This window comes from Salmo salar, chromosome ssa19 (genome assembly GCF_905237065.1).
Source record: "Salmo salar chromosome ssa19, Ssal_v3.1, whole genome shotgun sequence".
NCBI lineage: Eukaryota > Metazoa > Chordata > Actinopteri > Salmoniformes > Salmonidae > Salmo > Salmo salar.
In genome coordinates this window covers 29,157,386-29,184,441 of record NC_059460.1, presented here as the reverse complement: position 1 = coordinate 29,184,441, position 27,056 = coordinate 29,157,386, and the positions used below count along the sequence as shown (strand labels likewise).

At 44.0% G+C, this 27,056-nt stretch overlaps 1 protein-coding gene across 3 annotated transcripts in view; it reads left to right on the top strand.

The window, feature by feature from the left end:
* LOC106578695 (M-protein, striated muscle) overlaps positions 1-27,056 on the top strand; it is a 44,529-nt gene that overhangs the window by 4,785 nt on the left and 12,688 nt on the right. For 2 of the 3 annotated variants that reach the window (XM_014157799.2, XM_014157798.2), the window contains 26 exons: positions 4,936-5,067; positions 5,208-5,382; positions 8,203-8,360; positions 8,692-8,784; positions 13,090-13,178; positions 13,419-13,460; positions 15,128-15,289; positions 15,516-15,677; positions 17,418-17,559; positions 17,990-18,189; positions 18,380-18,433; positions 18,714-18,838; positions 19,085-19,268; positions 19,678-19,852; positions 20,026-20,147; positions 23,576-23,772; positions 23,885-24,011; positions 24,392-24,576; positions 24,980-25,094; positions 25,263-25,419; positions 25,512-25,618; positions 25,772-25,816; positions 25,923-26,059; positions 26,244-26,388; positions 26,792-26,851; positions 26,951-27,018. In XM_014157799.2, coding sequence (XP_014013274.2) covers positions 5,015-5,067; positions 5,208-5,382; positions 8,203-8,360; positions 8,692-8,784; positions 13,090-13,178; positions 13,419-13,460; positions 15,128-15,289; positions 15,516-15,677; positions 17,418-17,559; positions 17,990-18,189; positions 18,380-18,433; positions 18,714-18,838; positions 19,085-19,268; positions 19,678-19,852; positions 20,026-20,147; positions 23,576-23,772; positions 23,885-24,011; positions 24,392-24,576; positions 24,980-25,094; positions 25,263-25,419; positions 25,512-25,618; positions 25,772-25,816; positions 25,923-26,059; positions 26,244-26,388; positions 26,792-26,851; positions 26,951-27,018 — 3,279 coding nt within the window. In that variant the 5' untranslated portion in view covers positions 4,936-5,014. The remainder of the gene's footprint in view (positions 1-4,935; positions 5,068-5,207; positions 5,383-8,202; positions 8,361-8,691; positions 8,785-13,089; positions 13,179-13,418; positions 13,461-15,127; positions 15,290-15,515; positions 15,678-17,417; positions 17,560-17,989; positions 18,190-18,379; positions 18,434-18,713; positions 18,839-19,084; positions 19,269-19,677; positions 19,853-20,025; positions 20,148-23,575; positions 23,773-23,884; positions 24,012-24,391; positions 24,577-24,979; positions 25,095-25,262; positions 25,420-25,511; positions 25,619-25,771; positions 25,817-25,922; positions 26,060-26,243; positions 26,389-26,791; positions 26,852-26,950; positions 27,019-27,056) is intronic. The other variant, XM_014157800.2, reaches the window with a different exon arrangement.

Below are 27,056 nucleotides of genomic sequence, written 5' to 3'. Positions count from 1 at the left end.
TCGGAAAATGTTATAGTTAGGGATGGAAATGTCAGGATTTTTGGTGGCCTTCCTAAGTCAGGATTCAGACACGGCTAGGACATCCGGGTTGGCGGAGTGTGCTAAAGCAGTGAATAAAACAAACTTAGGGAGGAGGCTTATAATGTTAATATGCATGAAACCAAGGCTTTTATGGTTACAGAAGTCAACAAATGAGAGCGCCTGGGGAATGGGAGTGATGCTGGGGGCTGCAGGGTCTGGGTTAGCCTCTACATCACCAGAGGAACAGAGGAGTAGGATAGGGGTACGGCTAAAGGCTAAGAACTGTTCGTCTAGTGCATTCGGAACGAGAGTAAAAGGAGCAGATTTATGGGCGCAGAAGAAAAGATTCAAGGCATAATGGAGAGACAAGGATATGGTAGGATGTGAGTACAGTTTAGGTAAACCTAGGCATTGCGTGACGATGGAGGCATCATTTAAGCCAGGTGAGGTCACCGCATGTTTAGGGGGTGGAACAAAAGGGCTAGCTAAGGCATATTGAGCAGGGCTGGAGGATCTACAGAGAAATAAGACAATCCCTAAGCAAAACAGCAATAGACTAGGCATATTGACATTAGGGAGAGGCATGTGTAGCCGAGTGATCGTAGGGTCCAGTGAGTAGCTAGGCGAGCTGGAGACACGTCGATTCATACAGTTAGCAGGCCGGGGCTAGCAGGCTAGCAGATGGGCCTCCGGGTGACTTCGCAATGGAAGAGCCTGTTGAAACCCCCTTGGACGGTTATGTCGGCAGACCAGTTGTGATGGATCGGCGGGGCTCCGTGTCGGGAGTAAAGGGTCCAGGTCAATTGGCAAAGGAGGTATTGTAGCCCAGGAATTGGCTTAAGGATCTCTTCGGCTAGCCGGGAGATGGGCCTAGCTCAAGGCTAGCTCCAGGCTAACTGGCGCTTGCTTCGGGACAGAAACTTTAGCCAGGAGTAACCGCTCGGATAGCAGCTTGCTAACAGTTATGATCTGGTGTAAAGGTTCAGAGCTTGCTGTAGGAATCCGGAGATGTGGTAGACAAAAGGCAGTCCAGATATGCTCTGGGTTGATATCACGCAGTGCAGACTGGCAGGAATTGACCAGGCTGAGGCTGGCTGATGTCTGAGTAAACGGTGATGACCGCTAGCAGTGGCTAACTGACTCCTAGCTAGTTAGCTGGCTAGCTTCTGTTGGGGGTTCAAGTTCTAAAGTATAAAAAAGGAGCAGATCCACACCACGTTGGGAGAGGCGGGTTACCTCTGTTCAGTCCGTAGATGGAAATTGAGATTAAAAATATAAATAATATATACGCAGAAAACGATATATACACGGGACAAGACAAAACAGACGTCCGACTGCTACGCCATCTTGGATCATCGACGACCTTGGATCATTGTTCAGCCAGTACATCCATTGGGGGCTTCCTCTCGCACTAAACAAAGATGCTATTTTGAGTGAGTGCATAAGGCTTTTTAGCATGCTTCTCTTAGAACCTTCTACTGCGTTGTGATCTGGAGACATGGTTTGAAGTTGGCTATGAGTTAAGGTCGTATTTGGGGTCAGCAGCAGGTGGCCTAGTGGTTAGAGTGTTGGGCCAGTAACTGAATGGTCGATGGTTTGAATACCCGAGCCAACAAGGTGAAAAATCTGTTAATGTGCCCTTTCGCAAGGCACTTAACCCACATTTTCTCCAGGGGAAACAGTGTTTAAACCCTTTACAATGAAGATCTGTGAAGTTACTATGGCTGAGACTGTAAAACACCACATTTCACTGCACCTTGGGGGGGGGGTTCTTTCCCAGAACTATTGAATTCAGTGGTCATTAATCTCTTTCAGTGGTTTGTTATTTGCTGTTTGAATTATTTTATTTAAGGAATTATTGATGACATACAGGAGTATTTACGAGACTATTCTGGCAATCTATGGCCGGCCTAACAGTGGTTGTGACTATATTGAATTACGTGTTGAAATGTTGGCGGTCTCACTCTTATGAACACCTGGCATCTCTAAATACACTGGCCTTGACAGTGTGCATAGTAGGTCAAAGGGTGTCTATGGAGCTAATGGTCCCTCATTTGGGCCTTTATGGTTGAACCTCATGCTGTCAGGAATTTACCCAGCTTTCCCTGCCTTAGGGTTAGTGACACCATTGGTTGAACCATAGTACTCTACCTTGTCGCAAAGAAATGTACTTATGGCATAGGGAATATAAATTGTGTATTGACAAAACGGATTCAAATCATACCAAAAAGCCTCAGTAAGTGACATTTTCTCCCCTGTTGATGTTTGAATTGAATAGCCTTTTGCTCTTAATATAGTCTGATGGTGACATAACAGAAGTTATGGAGATTCTCCTGGTATTGTGCGGACATACCAATTGTTCCATTATGAATATTCATTGAATGTGGATTGCCTTGCCTGCATTTCTATTCTCAGTCATTCTTATCGTAATCTATCTACATGTATTTATTTATTGGTCCTTATTTTACCAGGTAAGATTACTTATTTTCTTTTACCGCAATGACCTGGAGAAGATTTACAGGGGTAGGAGAAGGGATAAATGAGTCAGTAGGAAGCTGGTGGTGATTAGGTAGCCATGATGGTATGAGGGACAGATTTGGAATTTCAAATCAACTTTTATTAGTCACATGTGCCAAATGCAACAGGTGGTAGACCTTAGAGTGAAATGCTTACTTTACGAGCCCCTAGCCAATAATGCAGTTAAAAAAATTATGAGTAAGAATAAGAACCTTTAACATGTCTCCTCCCCTTTACCTACACTGGTTTGAAGTGGATTTAACAAGTGACATCAATAATGGATCATAGAATTCACCTGGTCAGTCTGTCATGAAAAGAGCAAGTTTTGTTCACTCAGTGTACATTGTATGCACACATAGGAGATACATATGGCACTGTTTCATATTGTCTAGTTTTTTGTTGTTGTTGCCTATAAGGCACTGTACTGTTAATAACGTGTTGATTTACTTGTGTGAATCAATTTGGTGTAACCTAAATAATGGTTGTGTTGGATGTTTGGTTTGTATTGTCAGGTGTGTGGGTTTTCAGCTGAGATCCTTTGTAAACTCAGCAAAAAAAGAAACGTCCTCTCACTGTCAACTGCGTTTTATTTTCAGCAAACTTAACATGTGTTAATATTTGTATGAACATAAGATTCAACAACTGAGACATAAACTGAACAAGTTCCACAAACATGTGACTAACAGAAATTGAATAATGTGTCCCTGAACAAAGGGGGGATCAAAATGAAAAGTGACTGTCGGTATCAGATGTGGCCACCAGCTGCATTAAGCACTGCCGTGCATCTCCTCCTCATGGACTGGACCAGATTTGCCAGTTCTTGCTGTGAGATGTTACCCCACTCTTCCACTAAGCACCTGCAAGTTCCTGGACATTTCTGGGGGGAAATGGCCCTAGCCGTCACCCTCCGATCCAACAGGTCCCAGACGTGCTCAATGGGATTGAGATCCGGGCTCTTCGCTGTCCATGGCAGAACACTGACATTCCTGTCTTGCAGGAAATCACGCACAGAACGAGCAGTATGGCTGGTGGCATTGTCATGCTGGAGGGTCATGACAGAATGAGCCTGCAGGATGGGTACCACATGAGGGAGGAGGATGTCTTCCCTGTAATGCACAGCGTTGAGATTGCCTGCAATGACAACAAGCTCAGTCCGATGATGCTGTGACACACCGCCCCAGACCATGACGGACCCTCCACCTCCAAATCGATCCCGCTCCAGAGTACAGGCCTCGGTGTAACACTCATTCCTTCAACAATAAACGCGAATCCGACCATCACCCCTGGTGAGACAAAACCGCGACTCGTTAGTGAAGAGCACTTTATGCCAGTCCTGTCTGGTCCAGCGACAGTGTGCTTGTGACCATAGGCAATGTTTTTGCCGGTGATGTCTGGTGAGGACCTGCCTTACAACAGGCCTACAAGCCCTCAGTCAAGCCTCTCTCAGCCTATTGCGGACAGTCTGAGCACTGATGGAGGGATTGTGCGTTCCTGATGTAACTCGGGCAGTTGTTGTTGCCATCCTGTACCTGACCCGCAGGTGTGATGTTTGGATGTACCTGTGCAGGTGTTGTTACACGTGGTCTGCCACTGTGAATACGATCAACTGTCAGTCCTGTCTCCCTGTAGCGCTGTCTTAGGCATCTCACAGTACGGACGTTGTTTATGGTTCATTGAACAAGCTTGGGAAACAGTGTTTAAACCCTTTACAATGAAGATCTGTGAAGTTATTTGGATTTTTTCGAATTATCTTTGAAAGACAGGGTCCTGAAAAAGGGACATTTCTTTTTTTGCTGAGTTTATTTTTTGGGGGGATGTTAGTATCCTCAAGTGAGGGACATCAAGGAGATTAACATTCAAAAGCTTGTTCAGTACATCAGGGCAAATTTGGTCATGATCGCCACCAGTTTTTTATTCACAGGACAGGACACCTACTCTCCTATGACCACAATGTTTCGTTTCATTCCATCTCATTGGTCCTTTTTAAAATATTTTAAATGTTCGTTGGTCTTATGTTTAAAGAGTTTGATGTATCAAAACTGCACACTGGTGACGACAGACGACCGACCCTGTCTTAATTCTATCTTTTATTTTGTCATTGCAGACATGTCATTACACAGCATGAACAAGCAATGCATATCCCTTATAGCTAGACCAGGTTTGTTGGTAGTCATTGCTCTGCTGTGCAATGGGTTTTCTCTCTCTTTGCACAGTTTGAGATATTTATTAGAAACACAGCTAAACCCATCCAAGCCACCCTCCTTGTTGATGATTAATATACCCAATAATACAACCTTTCTCCTCCTCATCCAGCCCTTCAGATTACAATGACATGACTTGATGTTATTACACTGTGTTAGGTTGACACTGCTGTATTGACATTATCCTGTGTCTTAGACTTAGTGCATCGTACTCTGGGCTGGAGGAGAGCAGACTGAGCCCAATCCCCAAGAGAGCCAAGCCCACCCACCTGGCTATGGACAAAGAGAACCAGATCATCGGCTATGTAGTGCCCATCTTCAGGGGCAGGTAAACGAGTCAACGACCTATGAACCTTAGTGATGTGGAGAAGTCAGGGACATTTTGTTTTCAGTGAGTGATTCTGACCAATGACCATGAAAATGACCCCACTGCCCACTTTCCTCCCTGGCTTTGCTCCGCCACCTTAGTCAGGAGTATGCCAGTGGGCTTTCAGATACGGAGGAGGCCCGGATGAAGGAGAGTGCTGGATACATGGCCCGGAGGAATCTGTTCACCAGTGGGTTAGAGATGGAGAGGACGGAGCAGACGTCTAGGAAGGTGTCCATGCGCCAATCAGCCGAGCACATCTCCCTGAGCAAGAGGGTTAGTGCAGGAGTCTTTGATGTCATAGAGGGAAGTTTTCCTTTATCCCATCACATTGAGGAATACGGCATAATGCGCTCCTTCATGACATCATAATGGGAATATTGGGTCTTTGTCATGTCATAGATGTCAGTAGGGCTGCGCAATTAATCGAATTCACATCAAAATCGCAATATTAACATGTGCATAATCCATTTTGCAGAAGCATTCAATCTTTTGAAATGCCACTCAGCCGCATGTAACAGGCTCTCCTCTAGCTGCAGTCCAATTTGGTGACCGGAGTATTGGCGAGTGGGTGTGTCGAAAGGAGTGGGTGTATGGAATGCGAATCAGCTAATAGGCCACTCAAGACTGTTTTATGGGTTCGATTAGGCTGCAGAGCGAACTGAGTTGCTTCTTACTGGGTATCACGATCGTGTTGCCGGCGGTAGCTAACATGCCAATTTTTTTCTCTCACATTATTTATGTCAAGTAAAATAGCAGCCTACACAATAAATAACTAATATTGATAACCATCTAGATGTCACCTTAATACATACAGCCTACTAATAAATGGGACACAGTGCCCTTCGCTGGCAGTGGCGTGGGAAGTAGCTACCTAATAGCCTAAATCAAGGGAACAGTCAAAGTATGCAAACCCATGAAGTAACAGTACACCCATCAGTACTTTTAATAAAAAAATAAACAATTGAAAGTTTTATAACTGAAAATGCACAATTATTTGTGTTAAACTAACAGTGAAGTCCGACTCATCCTCTGGCTTCGAAACAGAAGTACAAAGTCTCGTGGTATGGTAGATCAATGTAAGGTTGTTTATGGTAAGAAACGTTAGAACAAAAAACACAACTCAATCAAACACACCCACTCCTTTCCACACGCCCACTACTTTCCTTTCGACACACCCACTCGCCCATACTCCGTTGCAATATTGTACTGCAGCTACCCACTCCTCCCTCTTGTAGCTGCGTCACACAAAACCCCACCTCCTGTCACTCAAGCAGTGCAGTTCCTCCTCCTGGTTGTTAGATTCACTCTAAAATTGCATGCTGTTTTGTTAGGTCAAATGCAGTCAACACATTGGGCGGATTAGATTATGCTCGGGCGAAAGCGGGGAGGGAGGAGCGCCAATCTCAAATCAAACAGATCTGTGCCGCTCGGACATTTTGTCAACAAGGCAGCATGGCGCATCGTCCAGAAACATACACCATCTCTTTTCCAAAAAATAAATGTTAGAATTTTCGAACTCGTCTTCATTTGGAAGGGAGATAAAGCTTGAAAGCAATCACTTTTGCATGTGGAAACACAACATTCTTAGACTTTGAGTGAATCCTACTCATTACTCCACGTGCTTCTACGTCACTTTGTTTTGAGACGATTTCATGGTGTGTTTTGAACGGGGCACCTGGCTCACGCCCGGGAGGCAGACCAGTTCCAAAACGAATGCAATCAACTATTGCCCGGTGCAAATCACGCCTACACAGGTACCAGGTGAGATTAATCAAACCCCCCTATTTTTCCAAACATGAACTTTGCTTCTTTAAATATAAATAATTGTATTTCTAGAATTCCAGCAGTTCACCGAAGTGTTTGGACATGCGATATCATTCCAATCTCAATATTTGATAAACAAATCGAAATTAGATTTTTTGGCCCATATCGTGCAGCCCTACAGTAGATGCCGGAATTCCTTTGGGGAATGCTGGATAATGCTCTCCCTCGTAACATCATAATGGGGTAGTTTGATGACTTCTGACTGAACAATACTTTCTCTTGTTACACCACAGAGCGACATTATTTCCCTCATTGACAAAGAGAAGAGTACAGATATATGATCTTAATTTGATCAACATTTTGTTTATTAGACAGCAGTAAATGCAAACTTGTAATTTATTCAAGGTTTTAAAAGGCTTCTAAAATAGAAAATAAATGATTGTTTACTGGTCATGAAAAGCATGCAGTTACTTGCTGTATAACTCTGATAGAGCTAAATGTGGAATAATCATAAATGTGTAGTTCTGACTATACTCTTCTTCAAGGTGATGATATTAAAACCAAATAGTTATAACATTTATTTAACAATCCCTTAAACGGCACGTAGTTATCAATAGTTTTAGCCGAGCTGGGGTCTCCTTGGCCCCCAGCAGCCAAATCAAACGCTCTGCACGTTTTACACTGTAACATGTTATTGATAAAGACCTTTTCACCTTTATGACATCACAGAGAAGAATATTCACGTTTGTGACATCACAGAGGAGAATAATCACTAAATTGCTATCATAGATGGGAATACCGTAAGAAATCTATTAGCAAAGTATCACAGGAAATGTATTGCCATAAGAGCAATGTTTCTTTCCATGGATTCATTCTACTCTGCTTCCCCTTCCCTTGGAAGGTTATTTGTGTCCCTCATTCAAATGTTTATGTCAAGGAATATCCTGCCCCATTCACTCAGGAGGATCATAAAAGCTACAGTGTCCCTTGATTGGGGCACACACTCAGACTATCACCTTTCTGCCAGCACGTCATGCCACTGGGTGATACATTCAGTGTTCAGAGAGCATTATAGGATTATGTGTTAAGGGTTATTGGATTCTGCTCTAAAACATGAATTGCCAAGCAAATGCCTTGTAAATGCTTTGTGTTTGCTTCAAGGATGCATCGCAAATGTTTTATGAATTCATGGGGAATGCCTCAAATGTTTTCTACAGGCTTCTGGAGGTATAGTGTTTTACAGTTGCACCTGAGAATGTGTTATTGTAAAGGCTCTATAAATGCCATACAAAGGCTCTATAAAGGTTAATTGAACACACTGATCCCCAGATCTATGAGAACGAGGAGTACCACAAGTGTATGAATGAGGATAGCCTGATGCATGCCCCGGAGTTCGTGATTAAGCCTCGTTCCCACACGGTGTGGGAGAAGCAGTGTGTCAGGCTGCACTGCACCGTCTCTGGATGGCCTGACCCACGGGTTGTCTGGTGAGTACTGCACACATACACACTTACGCACGCACACACACACCACCCTGGATAAACCTTGACATGACCAACTGATCACTAACACAATACACACCAAATCAATCCCTTATGGATAGAGCATCAGCAATTGTTGTCCTCTCAATCCTATCCTCATGTCATTGCACTAAAACACTATAAAACACACTATACATCTCTGGTGTCTACCTAGCTTCCCTTTCTTGTTTCTCCTGATTCTGATCTGTACTTTTTAAACTCTATTTTCCTCCTTTTCATCTTTCTTTCTGCTTCCCTTGCCTTCTCTTCTCTCCTCCTGTCCTCGTTTCACAACAAGGTACAAAAACAATGTGACAATCGATCCAATGGCTCGCCCCGGCAAGTATAAGCTACAAAGCAGCTACAACGTGCATTCACTGCAGATCGACAGGTAGGCACCCCCCCCCAAAGCCACAGGGTCTTTCAGTATGTCTCAATCGTCCCAGAGTAGGAGTGCTGATTTAGGATCAGTTTTTAGTTTTAGATCACAATTAATTAGATTACACGGACAGTGGAGCTCTGATCCTAGATCAGCGTTCATACTCTAAGGGTGCTTTCACACTTGGTTCCTTTCAGCCAATTGTTGTGTACTGGGTGTGGTTTGCTTAAGTTTATGTGCAGTGTGAATGCTCCAAAGGAACTCAGACCCCTCAAAACAACCCCAAAGCGAACCAAACTGAGACCATCTCGAGAGCTGGTCTGAGTTCGGTTCACTTAAAGTCTCTGGTTTGGTTCCCTTTTTTAGTAGAATGTGAACACAAAGCTTACCAGGTTCACTTATTATTATTCTCACACCTAGCACTAGGCTACTGCAACACAGTTTCCCCTGCTATAGCCCCTCACATTGGTGCCAAAAACAAATGTGCAGGTTGGCAGTACAATTTGGAGTACACAATTTTCAATTAAAGCATTATTTAATCAGCAATTATTCTTCTGACATTTATCCTGTTACCAGTCATTTTTACATGTAAATATTACATTTGATTATAAATTGTATTATTTTTTTTAACTGAATGCAAATATATAGGTACATCTGTCTGTCCGTTAACAGGTTCTGAAACCCCACCTCTTTAAGGAATACCTTAAAGTAATCCTTCTACCCCCCCCCCCCCTAAAAGATTTAGATGCACTATTGTAAAGTGGTTGTTCCACTGGATATCATAAGGTGAATGCACCAATTTGTAAGTCGCTCTGGATAAGAGCGTCTGCTAAATGACTTAAATGTAAATATAAAATGGCTTGTCGTGCACTGTATTTACCCAGAGTGCATTTTTTTTATTATTGATTTATTTAACCTTTTATTTCACCTTTTTATTTAACTAGGCAAGTCAATTAAGAAAAAAATCTTATCTACAATGACGGCCTAGAAACAGTGGGTTAACTGCCTTGTTCAGGGGCAGAAAGACACATTTTTACTTTGTCAGCTCAGGTATTCAATCTAGCAACCTTTCGGTTACTGGCCCAATGCTCTAACCACTAGGCTACCTGGCGCCCCAAAATGAGGGGCATTGAGTGAATGTTGGAAAAATATCTTGTTTCCTTTCTAAACATAGCAATGTCAATGCAAACAGGACTCGGACCACAAAATAGGTGAAGTTAACTAGCAAAAGAGTTGAGTCCTCATTCAAAGGTAAGGGCAGTGTGAATACAAAGAACTGAGTTATTTTGCTTATTTTCTTTTTACCCTAGAGTTCACTTTAAAGAGGACTGAGATCAGTTATTTTAACGAAGAATATATGTGGAAACACCTTGACACTTCATACATAATCAAATCAAATCAAATTTATTTATATAGCCCTGCGTACATCAGCTGATATCTCAAAGTGCTGTACAGAAACCCAGCCTAAAACCCCAAACAGCAAGCAAAGCATGTGAAAGAAGCACGGTGGCTAGGAAAAACTCCCTAGAAAGGCCAAAAACCTAGGAAGAAACCTAGAGAGGAACCAGGCTATGAGGGGTGGCCAGTCCTCTTCTGGCTGTGCAGGGTGGATATTATAACAGAACATGGTCAAGATGTTAAAATGTTAATAAATGACCAGCATGGTCAAATAATAATAATCATAGTAGTTGTCGAGGGTGCAACAAGCACGTCCGGTGAACAGGTCAGGGTTCCATAGCCGCAGGCAGAACAGTTGAAACTGGAGCAGCAGCACGGCCAGGTGGACTGGGGACAGCAAGGAGTCATCATACCAGGTAGTCCTGAGGCATGGTCCTAGGGCTCAGGTCCTCCGAGAGAAAGACAGAAAGAGAGAATTAGAGAGAGCATATTTAAATTCACACAGGACACCGGATAAGACAGGAGAAATACTCCAGATGTAACAGACTGACCCTAGCCCCCCGACACATAAACTACTGTAGCATAAATACTGGAGGCTGAGACAGGAGGGATCAGAAGACACTGTGGCCCCGTCCGATGATACCCCCGGACAGGGCCAAACAGGCAGGATATAACCCCACCCACTTTGCCAAAGCACAGCCCCCACACCACTAGAGGGATGTCTCCAACCACCAACTTACCGTCCTAAGACAAGGCCGAGTATAGCCCACAACGATCTCCGCCATGGCACAACCCAAGGGGGGGCGCCAACCCAGACAGGAAGACCACGTCAGTGACTCAACCCACTCAAGTAACGCACCCCTCCCATGGACGGCATGGAAGAACACCAGTAAGCCAGTGACTCAGCCCCTGTAAAAGGGTTAGAGGCAGAGAATCCCAGTGGAAAGAGGGGAACCGGCAAGGCAGAGACAGCAAGGGCGGTTCGTTGCTCCAGCCTTTCCGTTCACCTTCACACTCCTGGGCCAGACTATACTTAATCATATGACCTACTGAAGAGATAAATCTTCAGTAAAGACTTAAAGGTTGAGACTGAGTCTGCGTCTCTCACATTGGTAGGCAGACCATTCCATAAAAATGGAGCTCTATAGGAGAAAGCCCTACCTCCAGCCGTTTGCTTAGAAATTCTAGGGACAATTAGGAGGCCTGCGTCTTGTGACCGTAGCGTACGTGTAGGTATGTACGGCAGAACCAAATCGGAAAGATGGGTAGGAGCAAGCCCATGTAATGCTTTGTAGGTTAGCAGTAAAACCTTGAAATCAGCCCTTGCCTTAACAGGAAGCCAGTGTAGGGAGGCTAGCACTGGAGTAATATGATCAAATTTTTTGGTTCTAGTCAGGATTCTAGCAGCCGTATTTAGCACTAACTGAAGTTTATTTAGTGCTTTATCCGGGTAGCCGGAAAGTAGAGCATTGCAGTAGTCCAGCCTAGAAGTAACAAAAGCATGGATTAATTTTTCTGTGTCATTTTTGGACAGAAAATTTCTGATTTTTGCAATGTTACGTAGATGGAAAAAAGCTGTCCTTGAAACAGTCTTGATATGTTCTTCAAAAGAGAGATCAGGGTCCAGAGTAACGCCGAGGTCTTTCACAGTTTTATTTGAGACGACTGTACAACCATCCAGATTAATTGTCAGATTCAACAGAAGATCTCTTTGTTTCTTGGGACCTAGAACAAGCATCTCTGTTTTGTCCGAGTTTAAAAGTAGAAAGTTTGCAGCCATCCACTTCTTTATGTCTGAAACACAGGCTTCTAGCGAGGGCAATTTTGGGGCTTCACCATGTTTCATTGAAATGTACAGCTGTGTGTCGTCCGCATAGCAGTGAAATTTAACATTATGTTTTCGAATGACATCCCCAAGAGGTAAAATATATAGTGAAAACAATAGTGGTCCTAAAACGGAACCTTGAGGAACACCGAAATTAACAATAATTGAAGCTTTCTGACAATATCAGATATGTCTATGTCCTGGGAAATGTTCTTGTTACTTACAACTTCATGCTAATCACATTAGCCTACTTTAGCTCAACCGTCCTGCGAGGGACCCACCGATCCTGTAGAAGTTCACCCCTTCACGGTGTAATACAATCACCACTCTCATGAAAGGTCATGGTAGGCCAGCGTGTGTGGGCATACTGACAACCCTGGGAATGCTTGGATGGGCTCACACTGTGAACTCATGGGACAGTGGATTACAGTTGTTAGAAATATGATTTGAAATGTGTGAAATCAAAACCTCTCTCTGACTCACACTGTATCTGTTGGTCTGTCCGTCCATCTGTCAGTGCCCTGAACTCTGCTAGGTCTAGACAGACACCAGAAAGCTGTTGGTGAAGGCTATACATTATCCGGGCCTTTTCGCAGCTTGCCTTTTGATAACAATGAGGACGTCAAAAGATAAATTCTCTGGAGATAGAGGGATCCTGTTGTGGCTTGTTTTAGGTCATTTCACAAAGGACTAAACACTTAAGTGTCTCGAGCTGTTTCAGACAGAACAGCTTTTTAAGTTCTCAGTCTCAAACTCAACCATACATGTTGTGTGTACTAAGCAGTATAATCGGCTATGGAAAGTTGGATTGCATGTTTCCGTGACAGAATCTAACCACACATAACTTTCATACAGAAACCCATACCACCTGACACGTTATGACATCAGTGTCTATTTATTCCCAGAGTATTCCCGGCCTGGAGTTCTGGAGCATTTTACAGTCCCAGCTCACATAGCTGTGTGATAATTTATATGGCTGAGTTGGGAGGGGTGGGGTATTTATGTACACGTGAACCATTAGGAGACAGAAACGTGTGTGTGTGTATACGAGACATTGATTCAGCTGGTCTTCTCTCTCTCTCTTCTCGTTTCAGATGTGATTTTGATGATACTGCACAGTATCATGTTTCTGCCATGAACAGCAGCGGAGAACTCTCTACCTTTGCCTCTGTCGTTGTTAAGAGTATGTTTATAAAGTCTAGTTCTCAAAGTCTGGTGCTTCCACAATAAACGAGACAATATTCCCCAATAACACCCCATTGAGTAGATACACAGTGATTAACCTAGTTTACTATCTTTCTTAGTGCTGCTTTATCTTGGTCCAGTTTCAAGTCTCCTCTGTGTAAAAGGATCACATATTTCTGTTGACTACAACACAGCAATAACATGCTAATAATAAGTACCTGTGTTCATTCTACTCTAGGATTCAAAGGAGAGGTAGACGAGACTCTCCCCATGCCCAGACGTAAGTCAGAGGAATATCATTTATTGGAAAAATATACTCAATACTCATAATATATTTTATTAATATCCATCCATATGTATTTATGGATGTGTGCATACCACCTTACTAAACAGTATTAACATAACCTATTCACAGTATGCTAAGCTGGAACACTGTTGTGAGTTTTGAGGAGGGGGCTAAAGGGAGGCGGTGGGGGGGACCTGGGGATGCTATGGGTGCTGTTGCACGAACAGCTTTTTCGTTACCTTGACGCTGGGCGCAGGAAAGTCAACAGACAACGAAAGTAACAGGGTCACTAAAGCTCTGCGCTGTTTTGATGACGTTTTGGTCAACTTGATGAATTCACTGAGTGTCACTCAATGTGTATGCATGATCCCTATTATGTGCATCTGTTTGGAAAGATCCTGTGATAATCTTTCCAATGCCTGGGAAAGACCCACTGATGGTTCAGCATGACAAATGAGGCACTTTTTTTGTCATAAACAACAGAATACCTGAACATTTTTGGCAAGTGTGGGGTTTTTGAAATTGTATGCAAGTCAATAGAGCCTTGAAAGTTAAATACTGTAAACTAGAGTGACATAGAGAATATATTAAGTCATATCGAGACATATACACTGTAGTTTACAACCTGGATCATTGATTTGAGACTATAGATTACTGCACTTAGTAGTTGTTTATTAGTCACATTCATTACCCTTTTTTAATTCATAAATGGGACTTAGATTCTAAAATCGGACACATGTGGGTTTGAAGTCTTTAACTCCTACTGGGTTTAATATGTCAAATGTGCATCACTGGCTACTGCATGATGTGACCCCCAGTTTCCCCAGTGCTGTTTGTACACAGTCTGTAGTGACTCTTTAGTGTCTGAACACTGTACTTAATGTGGTTTTTGTGTTGTCCTTCCTTTACATTGTCTCCCTGTACACGCCTCTGTCTGTTTGAAGATCTTGGCCAGAGTCTGTGTAGGGTTCTTGTTATTTCACTTGTTCTTGGGATGGGAAGGGTAAAATGTAATGCTACCGGATAATATTTAGTTACATCATCAATCATCCCAAAGTGTCTAAAATGTATTTTGTAGCTCAATAAAGTTACTATAAGATGGACGTGAATGTGAGAAAATGCTATAGGCCAGTGTTTCCCAACTCTAGTCAGTACCCCAACAGTACATATTTATGTTATAGCCCTGGACAAGCAACCCTGACTCAATTAGTCAACTAATCAAGCCCTCAATTAGTTAAATTAGGTGTATTTTTCCCAGGGTTACAAAAAAGTGTCCTGTTGAGGGTACTTGTGGACACTGCTATAGGAGATACTGACTTTGGTTTTTGGACACGTGCAAAAAAAAATATATTTTGGAATTTGGGTGAACTATCCCTTTAAGAGCAGTAACTTGCTCTTTGTTCGTCCATCCCTTTTGATTTAAATAATAATGCAGACAGGTGTCTATTATTGCAGCTCCCCGCACCTCTCTGATTCAGAGGGGTTGGATTAAATGCGGAAGACACATTTTCAGTCGAATGCATTCAGTTGTACAACTGACTAGGTATCCCCCTTTACTTTCCCTAAATTTGAGGTGTCACACAACGCATACTGTTGCATGATGGGAACAAAATAGCAACCTGACCTCTAACCTTATGTTACTTGATGCTCCTTCCTGTCAGATGGCATCGTCTCTGAGTATGGCATCACCTTCGAGACCCACATCGTGGACGGGTTTGGCGTGTCATTCGGACGGGAGGGTGAGACCATGAGCCTGGGTGCCATGGTCATCATTTCCCCCAACCTGGCACGCTACCAGCCCGAGGTGCAGTGGTACAGAGACGGTAGGTGAAGCCCCAGAGCTCTAGGAACTCTTGGTGGAGGTTTAATAAGGTTACATGGACAGGGAAGATCTGATCCTAGATCAGCACACCTATTCTGAGCTAGTTGATACATACGCCCCTGGGCTATGGAATTTTATTTGAGATGCTCCTTGATGAGGAAGGCCTCTGACGATGACAGGGCAGCCATTTTAACCTTATCTCTCTCCTTTGCTTCTTTGTCTATCAGATGTTCTTCTGCAGCCCTCCAAGTGGTGTCAGATGCACTGGAGTGGAGACAAGGCCACGCTGACCCTGACACACCTGAACAAGGAGGACGAGGGTCTCTACACCCTGCGCATTACCACCAAGACTAAATATGAGACATATTCTGCTTACGTCTTTGTCAGAGGTGGGGGGCATACCATGAGCAAAACTACACACCACTGCTCTCTGCCACATTATCACGCCTCAGTCTATTACATGCCTTGTTTAACTGATTTTATTTTTCACAGTGTGTGTGTGTTTGAGTGCAGACAGTATGGCCACTTGTTTACCCCCTCTCTGTTTCCATTGGCCTGTCTCATGTTCTATATGTAGTGTGATTAACAGTTTATCGTCAATGTCACACAGACATCTCAACTGGCACCAGATAACAATGTAATCATGGTCCATGTGTTTGTTTGTTTGTGTTTGTTCTTAAATATACATTGGAGTTGAACCATAGCAGTCTCTGGTTAAACTTACCTCCACATATAATGGAACTCACTCATTATGACTATAGTAGAGTCAATCAACTCCTGTCACAATCTCTGGCCTGGTTTTGTATAACATGGAACAAATGATGCACACAGACAACGCCAACTTATTCATTAAGGTAAACTCTTAGCACCTTTTTTTCTATCTAGAACCGTGTCCCCATAAGAACCCTTTTTTGGTTCCATGTAGAACAGTGGAGTCTTCTGAGGGGAGGATGGCTCATGTCTGGAACGGAGCGAATGGAATTGCAAACACATGGAAACCATGTGTTTGACGTATTTGATACCATTCCAACGATTCCGCTCCAGCCATTACCACAAGCCCATCCTCCCCAATTAAGGTGCCACCAACCCCCTGTGATGTAGAACCCTTTTTAGAGGGTTCTACATGGAACCCAAAAGGGTTCTCCTATTGGGGACAGCCGAAGAACCCTTTTGGAACCCTTTTTTCTAAGAGTGTATTGACCTCCTCTGTTGTTCCATGTTACTCATTCTCTTGCTAACAGATGAAACGTGCTCTGTACAGTGTGGATGGAAATAGGCCTTGCTCTCTCTGTCACGGTTCAGGGTTGTTCTGTAAAGGAGAGGCCATGTACTGTCGCTCTCTGTGGACACAGAGACCCCATTGCAGTCGAGAGACGGACAAGGCTAGGCTATTCTCAGTGAGCTCAGATATGGAATTAGTTTGGCTGGGAACAGAGGTAGATACTGTATATATCTCTTCTTCCAGGAGAGACAATTGCCTGCTGAGTGTCCTTATAAGCCAGTGGGCTTTCTTGTTCTCTCTCTCTCTCGCGCTCCATCTTCATCTGTCTCTCTCACTCTCGATCTCTTACACACACACGCACACACAAAAATAGTCCTACAGTATATATAGCTAACGTAGACATATACATAGACATAAGTGGCTAATTTTGTTTCTCACTTTATTGAAAGCATGTGTTCTGTCTTTTTAAGCATCACCTCTCTTAACCCCTTTAACTGAGAGGCACACTGCTGCTAATACTGGGATGCGTTTAACTTAAAGACTAGTAGCATTCCTGGCACTTAGCTGTGGAGCCACGTAGTTCAACAGGGGGGTACAGCACTGTATATGTAGGCACTGTATCAAAACAACAAGCCTCAATCAAAATACTGTACACTATAGAGATCTTATAATGCACCATGGATTCTATATGTAATTATATGCCTTATAACTCAATACAAAAAGTTAAGGACATGTACATTAACTGTGTTCTGTACATACTCTGGTTGTGTGTTTTGTGTTAGCCTGATAAGATATTGTTACAGTGTGTGTGTGTGTGTGTTTGCGAGAGAGGGAGAAATAATGAGAAGGGAGGAAGTAAATACTACACAAGGACATTTGACTGACAATGTGTATGTTCCTGTATCAGATGCCGATGCGGAGGTGGAGGGAGCCCCTGGTGCCCCACTGGATGTGACGTGTCAGGACGCTAATAAGGATTACGTCATCGTGACCTGGAAGCAGCCGGCTGTGGACGGTGGCAACTCCATCCTGGGCTACTTTGTGGACAGGTCAGTACCATCACCCATCACTACATGCCAGTTCTGGTAGGGCCCCTAACCTTAAGGTTAGGCTCCACAATGCCACCCGGATGAGAGACCTCAGAATGGAGTCGAAGGAAAAATCATGACAGGCTTATCATGACACAGCTAGGAAAATGTTTCTCTCCCTTTTAGCACCCCTTGTACTGCCATTCACTTCAGTTACAACTGCAGATAACCTAGAAGAAGAGGGACAGAAGTTTTTCCTGATCATGTGACCTGACATAAAAAAAAACATGTGACCATGTGAAATGACCTCATTATGGGCTATGACAAGGGCCCAGAGTTTTTCCCAATCTTACCAATAGACCTAACTCTGGGCCTTATCAAGAAGCCCTTACCAAGTTTGTTATTGAATGGCTGATGGGATGAATTCTGTCTCTTTGCGCCTTGTGTGCAGGTGTGAGGTTGGTACCACCCACTGGAGCCAGTGTAATGACACCCCCATTAAGTTTGCCCGGTTCCCCGTGACGGGGTTGGTGGAGGGGCGCTCCTACACCTTCCGTGTGCGTGCCGTCAACAAGTCTGGCATGAGTCGGCCATCCCGCACCTCTGAGGTGGTGGCAGCTATGGATCCTGCCGACCGCGCACGTATGAGAGGTATGGTGGGCACCCCCATCTGGCATCTGCCCCTCCCTGTCTGTCTTCTCAGATATTGTCTTATGGTACTGCTAAATTCTTATATTGTGAGTATGTAACTTTGAGATGTCTAATGGCTTTAGTATTATGCATATCTTTTCTTGCTAGTAACTATGCATCAGTAACATTCTCCTCTTCCCATGGCCTTCAGGTACCTCTGCACCCTGGACCGGCCAGATCATTGTCACTGAGGAGGAGCCTGCAGGTAGGAAGGAAATGCTTTTGCACTCTTCAATGATGATCAATACTCTCATGCAGCTATAGTTCTAAAAAATACCTACAGTGTTCTTTGATTGGAAGGATAATGAAAGCTCTAGTCTAGATCAATAGCCTGGTTGCCAGTCTGTTGCTCTTGCCAACTCCTTGTGGAATTGTCACATTTGGCTTAACAATGACAATGGAATAGGCAAGAGCACAAACTGATCTGGGACCAGGCTTTGAGATCAAACCCCTGATACATTTTCTTTCACATTACTTCCTATTAGAGGGTGTAGTGCCTGGCAGACCCAAAGAACTGGAGGTCGCTGAGGCCACCAAGAACTATGTGGTTCTGAGCTGGAAACCCCCTGGAGAGAGAGGCCACGAGGGCATCATGTACTATGTGGAGAAGGTGAGAAATAAATACCTAAATCATATACCTTATCTGTATCATGACTCATCTGATCAACTTAACCAACATTTCATCACTGTTATCCATAACAACCACCATATCAAAATAATTCATTAAGTAATCATAATTCTGCTATTTTTTTATTTCAGAGTCTCTATCTGGAAATAGAGTATTATATACTGTGGTACTGCAGGTTTGGAGGGTTGGAGCCCTACTCTAACTGCTTTGCGTTGCATTGTGTGTTAGTGTGTGTCCGGCACAGACAGCTGGCAGAGGGTGAACACAGAGATCCCGGTGAAGTCTCCTCGCTACGCCCTGTTTGACCTGGCTGAAGGGAAGGCCTACAGATTCCGTGTGCGCTGCTGCAACTCCGCTGGTGTGAGCGAGCCTTCAGAAGCCACCGAGGCCACCACTGTCGGGGACAAGCTGGGTGAGGGGTCACAGGTCACACTTCACACGCCACTGGCACAACCTCCAGCCCTGTAACACGAATACCTATGGACTGAATCCTAACATTCTATACAGTACGGGAAAAGTACAGAAATGTATCCACTCACTACTATACTGTAAGTCGCTCTGGATAAGAGCGTCTGCTAAATGACTAAAATGTCAAATATACACGTGTAACTCAAACCATCCTGTACATCCTGCATTTAGATCAATGCATCTATACCTCAAATTAGGATTCCGCCTAATGTGCAATCACCTCCTTATCATTCTAACTGGTTTCTAGCAAGCTATCAAAAAAGTATTATTCTAATTTGACACGCACTCATTCAAAATGGAATCCTAATGTGCTTTCATTTGATCTTAGTTGAATAAACCTCTCCTGTCCCCAGATATCCCATCTGCCCCAGGCCGTGTAGTTCCCACCAGGAACACTGCCACGTCCGTGGTGGTATCCTGGGAGGCTTCCAGGAATGCAAAGGAGCTGGTGGGATACTACATCGAGGCCAGCATCGTGGGCAGCAAAAAGTTTGAGCCCTGCAACAACAAGCCTGTCAAAACCACCAGGTACAATGGTCCTTCTAAGTGTCTTCTCTGATGTTTCAATTGTTGTTTTACAGAAATGCTGGCCATAACCATAAATTATGTTGAGCTCAAGTTTGACAAAACAATTTCCTCACTCAAATGAAAATGTCCAAAAATGTCTTTCTCAAAGCGTTTCTGTGTCCTGGTACTCACAGGTTTATCTGCCACGGTCTGGTGACAGGAGAGAGCTACGTGTTCAGAGTGAAGGCACTGAACGCCGCTGGGCTCAGCGAGTGTTCTCAGGAGTCTGAAGCTATTGAGGTGAAGGCTGCTATTGGTGAGTGAGACAGGTGTCATGGCACACCCTCACAACAGGATAGGATGGGAAGTGTTTTATAGGAAGAATGTGAAGAGCCACAGGCCTATACAAGGAACCTATTTTTGTTTATGTTTGATGAAATACTATGAAGGGACCTACGGTAAGGTATCGCATTATGGAAGGACCAGGGAAGCCTCTTAGCTCTATGGAGATTTGATTATTGAGTCTTATGCATATTCTTTACCGTTGTTACTTTTTAATTTATATGTCCATGATGAAAGAAATGCGATGTGTCCACACTGAACATGGGTTGAGCTGATGTGTTCTACCATTCTTTTTTTTTTCTTCTGTCCATCGAGACATCACATTGTCAGCTCTGTCTACCATCAGCATTAGACTCCTTCCACATGTTATTTTCTATGGTCCCCCCCACCCTGTTGAGTCATAATCTATCCCCACCCTCCCTGCACAACCTGAGGCGGGTCCAGGGTCAGGAGTTGTAGACTTCCTCTAACTTGGGTCAGTGCGATCCAACTCAGCGGTTATTACAAACCAGCCCACCTTGGTTAATCTGTCACGCGTAATCCACCCCCTACCCAACCAACCATCCCCACCCCTTACCAGTTCTGGGCACGAGATGTCAGCCACCACCACCCCACCTGTTGTTAAAGGTACCCCCCACACCCAACCACCAATACCCCTGATTTGCGCTGTGTGTCTGCCCATTCTACTCACTCTCATCTGGGAGTACTAGCTCTGGTCCAGGGCATTAGTGCGGCTCAGTGTTACAAGGCGCACTAATTCCCTGGACCAGAGCTAGGGAACAGGAATACTAACCTGACTGCTCCATTACACAGTTGTCCCATAATGTCAGTTTGCGCTGTGACTAACCAGGCTTCCAGCTGTGAGACGTCACTCAGTCACTGGCAAGCTTTGTGCCGCGCAGCATGCTCTGTTCTCCCTTATGAAACACACTTAGTGACAAGGTCAATGGATTTCTCTCCACAGTCCATTACAACCAATAGCAGTTGGTAGACATAGGGCTTAGACCCATTTGTGGTAGTGTCTTACACGATGAAAGGTAAATAATACTCACAATTGAGGCGAGGTTAGTATTGTTAACCCCCCCCCAATAACAACTGCTCCCCGGGTTCGACGACGTGCACGTCGATTAAGGCAGCCCCCCCTCACCTCTGATTCAGAGGGGTTGGGTTAAATGCGGAAGACATATTTTCGGTTGAATGTATTCAGTTGTGCAACTGACTAAGTTTCTCCTTTCCTTCCTTTGTTAGAACATTTCCCTATCACACATGTTATCAGAATATATTAGGAAAGAATAGCTGTACCATAGATCTTACTCATAACAATTTCCAATAGTTGTCTCCCAGTACATACACTTGATCAGTTTAGGCCATGTACTGCATATAATGAAATCCACTGGCATATAGTGTGGCTTTTTCATGAAGGGTTGGCGCAAAGCCCGCACACACTCACTTTCTCCCCTCACACACTCGTGCTTTGTCTTTTAACTCTGCATATTGCTTCCTCACGCAGATGTCACTTGTTGGTCATCTTGTCTTCATTTTTCATAGTCTGTCAGATGAAGATATTTTACTGCATTTGATAGGGTATTGGTAACATTTCTTGCTCTCTCTACCTTCTGAGTGTTCTGATTTGAGCTGTTTGGTAGTGTGAATGGTTGTTCTTCTTTGCCTGTGTAAAATGGCTTTCGCTTTTCGCTTTTCTCCTCACGGTGTGTTGCCGGAGGGGGAGTTACCAACGGGTGGTAACGTGGGCGGACTAACCGAGCACACGCCACACTGGACATGAGGCTGTTCAGTACCCCCCTTACACTACGCTGAAGTTCAATGCTCAGACTCACAGTGTGCCTGTGGCAGGGGCCGCAGTAATTTAAAGCAAGGGAGGCAGTCTGACCTGGTCACAGAGCCAGGCCAAGACCTCAGATGAGGTTAAAGTGCCAGTGACCAGGCAAACACATAAGTCCTCTGTAGATGCTTCAGCCAAACAGGGGACAGAGAAAGAATCAGCCCAGGACAGACTCAGGTGAGAACATGTACATTTTAGTAGACACTTTTATCCAGAGTGATTTTAAGGTAGTGAGTGCATACATTTTCGTACTGGTTCCCCGTGGGAATCAAACCTACAACCCTGGCGTTGCAAGCACCATGCTCTACCAACTGAGCTACACAGGACTACACTCAGTCAGGCCACGCCAACCCTTACATCATCAAATCATCCAAAATAAAATGTCATCTTTTCCCCTCCAAGGATTTTTGTTCCTGTTTTAAGCAATTTTTATCTGTCTTGAAATATGAATAATTTGTATCACTTTGGGGAGAAGGTAGAAAACTTTTTTTTAAATAATCAGCCACTGTAATATTAGTATAGCGGTCACAGTTTGAACGTATGTGGTTCTACTGTAAAATTCACAGGTAAATCATTAAAACAATATTTATAGCGAAAGTATTCAACTGGTAAAATTCTGTTTTTATCCTAAGATAAGTTTCTATAACAGCTTTCACAGATTTAACTACACCGTCATGCGGCCTTTCAGGCTATCTACTGGCCACCTCTAGCACAGGGCTGCCCCACACACACACACACAGGGGGGCTTTTGGTCCTCCCTCCACACCCTCGGTGTTCAGGCACTGTGCTGACCACCTCTCAACTTACTGTAGCCTGGCTGGCTCACACACACTCTGGGCTCTTTTGGCCCACCGTCACCTTGGGAGATCAGTGCACATGAACACACACAGGCACTTCGACATAGCTGGAGCTAGCCTATCACAGCTTGTCTCTGAAGTGGGTCAGCCAACCACAAGACAGAAATGGACACCTATGACCTGAGACCTTTTTGGTAGTGTACTTCCAAGTCAGATTCTTCGCCATACCCCCACCCCCAAATTATGGAGAACGCCATGTCCATGCGACTGTGTGACAGGTCAATTTATTATATGTAATATTATCCAGTCAGCTGTATGCGCTCCCTCTATTGAAGACGCCCCCCCCACACGAAGACCAGCCACTGAGGTCATATGTGTCCTCACAACTCCTGTGGCTAAAATATTTTGTCCCATTCAGTCCAGGTCCCTGAAATGTGTGTCCCCATAATTTTGTCAATGTGTTATGACATAGTGTCTAGTTGAACCATAGCTTAAGGTGAAAGGTTATCTTCACACTGGTTGAATCAATGCTGTTTCATTTCAATGAAATTATGTCGAACCAACGTGGAGTAGACGTTGAATTGACGTCTGTGCCCGTTGGAATGTTCAGAAATGTACAAGGGAATGAGTGCCCAATACTTGCTCTAAGAAAAGAGAATGTTAGCAGGTCTAAGTGATGGAAGACTGAAGCTCAACCACTATGACTTCATAGTGTCAGAGTTGACACAGCATGATGCTAACTGGAGTCCTCTGCTGTTCCAGCGTCCCCTACTCCACCCTATGGCATCAGCATTCTGGAGTGCGTGCGGGACTCTATGGTGTTGGCTTGGAAGCAGCCCACCTTCATCGGTGGTGCTGACATCACCGGCTACTTCGTGGACTACCGTGAGGTCATCAATGGGGTGCCAGGGAAGTGGCACGAGGCCAATGTCAAGGCTGTTAGCGACCGAGCCTACCGAGTGAGTCAGCCATTTTTGCTTTGGGATTTCGCTACCCTCTTTAACCTGAATTTTCAGCCACCTTTTGTCATATCGGGAGAAAAGGGAGAATGATTTTTCACTGTCTGTCCAGGTGTCCGACTTGAAGGAGAACAGGAAGTACCAGTTCCAAGTGCGCGCTGCCAACATGGCAGGCGTGGGCATCCCGTCTCTGCCCAGTGAGACGTTTATCTGTGAGGAGTGGACCATTGCTGTGCCAGGTGGGTAGTGCCAATAACATTCACTCGCAAACCTGAGCAAGTATGATAATTACACTTTAACATATAACAATTTAATAACACATCACAGTACAAGTTATACCTCAAAGATGTGTGTAAATTATAATTTTTTTTTTATAAAAAAAAATGAAATAATTGACTTGTATTATAACTTTTTGTGGTAATAGCCTGTTGAAGCTTGCATGCACAGGGACATTATTTATGTACATTGCCTTGTCTATGCCTGTGTCCCAAATGGCAGCCCTATGGCCCCTGGTCAAAAGTAGTGCACTACAAAGGGAATAGGGTGCGAGTTGCGACACTAGCCTATGTTATGTCCGTGTTCTTGAACTCTGAAACGAATTACCCCTAATTTCCCACAGGACCTCCCCATGATCTGCAGGTGACAGAGGTGCGCGCCAACACTCTGGTGTTGCTCTTTAAGCCACCAGTGTACCAGGGCCGTGACCCAGTAAATGGATTCTACATTGACATTAAGGAGGCTGATGCTGAGGAGGAGGCCTGGAGAGGAGTCAATGAGAAGGCTATCTCCACTAACTACATGAAGGTCAGGACCCTATCCACTCCAATCGCTCCCGGGTAAAGTTTCCCCTGTAACAGATTTAGGATCAGCTTCCCCCTCCCCCAATACTAACCTTAACCGTTGAAAATGCAGAATTGACCCCGGATCAGCGTGTAGGGGCAGCTACACCATTTCTGTCCACTTAGTCAATCGTACCATTGAGCAGACATTCTAATAAAAAATTTGAATCCAGATTGTGTGATGCAATATGGTGACATAGTCTACTTGTAAATAGGATGTGATTGGTGGTGTTTGGCAGTTAGAGGGTGTCCTCCGTGTAAAGGGATTTTCAACACTACTGCTTTTCTATGTGAGAAAGTTTGTCTCAGTAGTAACATATTTGATGTATGTGACTAACATGTCTATAATGTGACTCTTTCATGAACAGATTAAGATTCTAAAGGAGGGGGAGACCTATGTGTTTCGTGTGCGTGCTCAGAATAAGGCAGGTGTAGGAAAGGCCTCTGAGCCCACAGAACCAGTCCTGGCTGAAACCAAACCAGGTAAGACCATGTTAAAGACCCCTCAACAGAGCAGGTGGGAGAGAGAGATGGACAGAGAATGACATTGTTATACCAGTAAAGTCATTCCTTTAAGTTATCCTGCACCTTTGCATATTTGTGTATTTTAAGTCTCCAGCCATATTTGACTCTTGTTGTGTTCTCTCTCAGGCACTACGGAGATTGTTGTGGACATTGATGATGATGGAGTGATCTCCATGAACTTTGCCTGCTCAAACCTGACTCCAGACTCCAAATTCGTGTGGTCCAAGAACTACAAAGAGATCACTGACGAAACCCGCATTACTGTGGCGACCAGTGGGGAGAAGTGTGTGTGTGTGTGTGTGTGCGTGCGTGCGTGAAAGAATATAAGGTTCTCTAACGTTTCTACAGTAGCCTGTGTTAATTGTCTCCCCTCAGGTCCAAGGCCATCTTTAACATGCCTGCTGAGGATGACATCGGCATTTACTCTTGTGCTGTCACCCACACCAATGGCGAATCCTCCAGCTACACCCTCTCAGCAGAGGGTGAGTCCCACTCTGTGTCCGTGGTACTGTAACACTGTCCACATTATCACTTTGGAAGCTAACTTAGCAGGCTAAGAGGTTAGCAGAGCTCCATTGCTCCTGGTTTCATTTCTACTTTCTAATGTCTGATTAATCTTTGTCCTTTTTTGACAGAGTTGAGAAAACTGCTGGAGATCAGCCATGACCACAAATTCCCCAGTAAGTAACATATTATTACCGATGTTCTCAATTTTCTTCATTATTACATGTTCCTCCGTCCCTGCTCTCACGTACTGTTGCACTTTCCTTCTTTTTCCCCCTCCAGTTATTCCCTTGAAGACTGAGCTGGCTGTGGAGCTGCAGGAGAAGGGCAGAGTTCGCTTCTGGCTGCAGGCTGAGAAGATCTCTGCTAATGGCAAAATACAATACGTGTTTAACGACAACACTCTCTCCCAGGGAGAGGTAAGTTGGCACGCTTTGGGACTGAATTAAAAATACTCTCCGACATGCTTGTAAAAGAGGTCTTCTGACCTCAGACTTCTTGGATGAATAAATAAATAGAATAAAACTACTGTAATTGATGTTGTTCAGGTAAAGTATATTAGACAATACTGAAAATGCTCTGTCTATGGCCTTTGCTTTTCAGAAATACAAGATGAACTTTAACAAGGAAACAGGTGTGATTGAGATGATCATGGAGTCTCTGCTCCAAGAAGACGAGGGAACCTTCACCTTCCAGCTGCAGGATGGCAAAGCCACCAACCAGTCCAGCCTGGTGCTGATTGGAGAAGGTAGGATTAACTCCAGCTGTGCTTTTCTCCTCCTCCAATCACCTTCCATCATTCTCACTCTCGCCTGAATGCCAGTTTGTGCTATCATGCCAACTCCTTGCCACTCATTGTCATGGCTTGACAAGTACAGCAATGTAGTAGGCAATAGCACAGACAGATCTGGGACCAGGCTATCACCCTCTGTTATAAAGAAAAAAACAAGCCCCACTATGGATCAGAAGTTAGATCTTAACATATTCCACTAGGGGGCAGTAAAAGATTACTATGAATGAACTACACACAAATGAATGAAAAATGTATTTGTTAAAATAATATCCACGTCAATGTACATAACACATCATAGAAACTATTTTACAAGAAGGATTAATATGATTGTAGATACAGTTTTGTTTCCTTTTCCCAGTGTTCAAACAGCTGCAGAAGGAGTCTGAGTTCATGTGCAAAGAGTGGCACAGAAAGCAAGGTATGGGATTTCTTTTTAATTAAGAAAATAGAATAGTGGTATGTTATGACACAATATTGGAGACTACTGAATAGTTCCTGCTTTGTTTTTCTTTTTCAGGTCCTCATTTTGTTGAGTACTTGAGTTATGAAGTGACCCCAGAATGCTGTGTTTTCCTGAAGTGCAAGGTAGGAAAAGAACACACAATGTGAAGTATGGGTTTTTA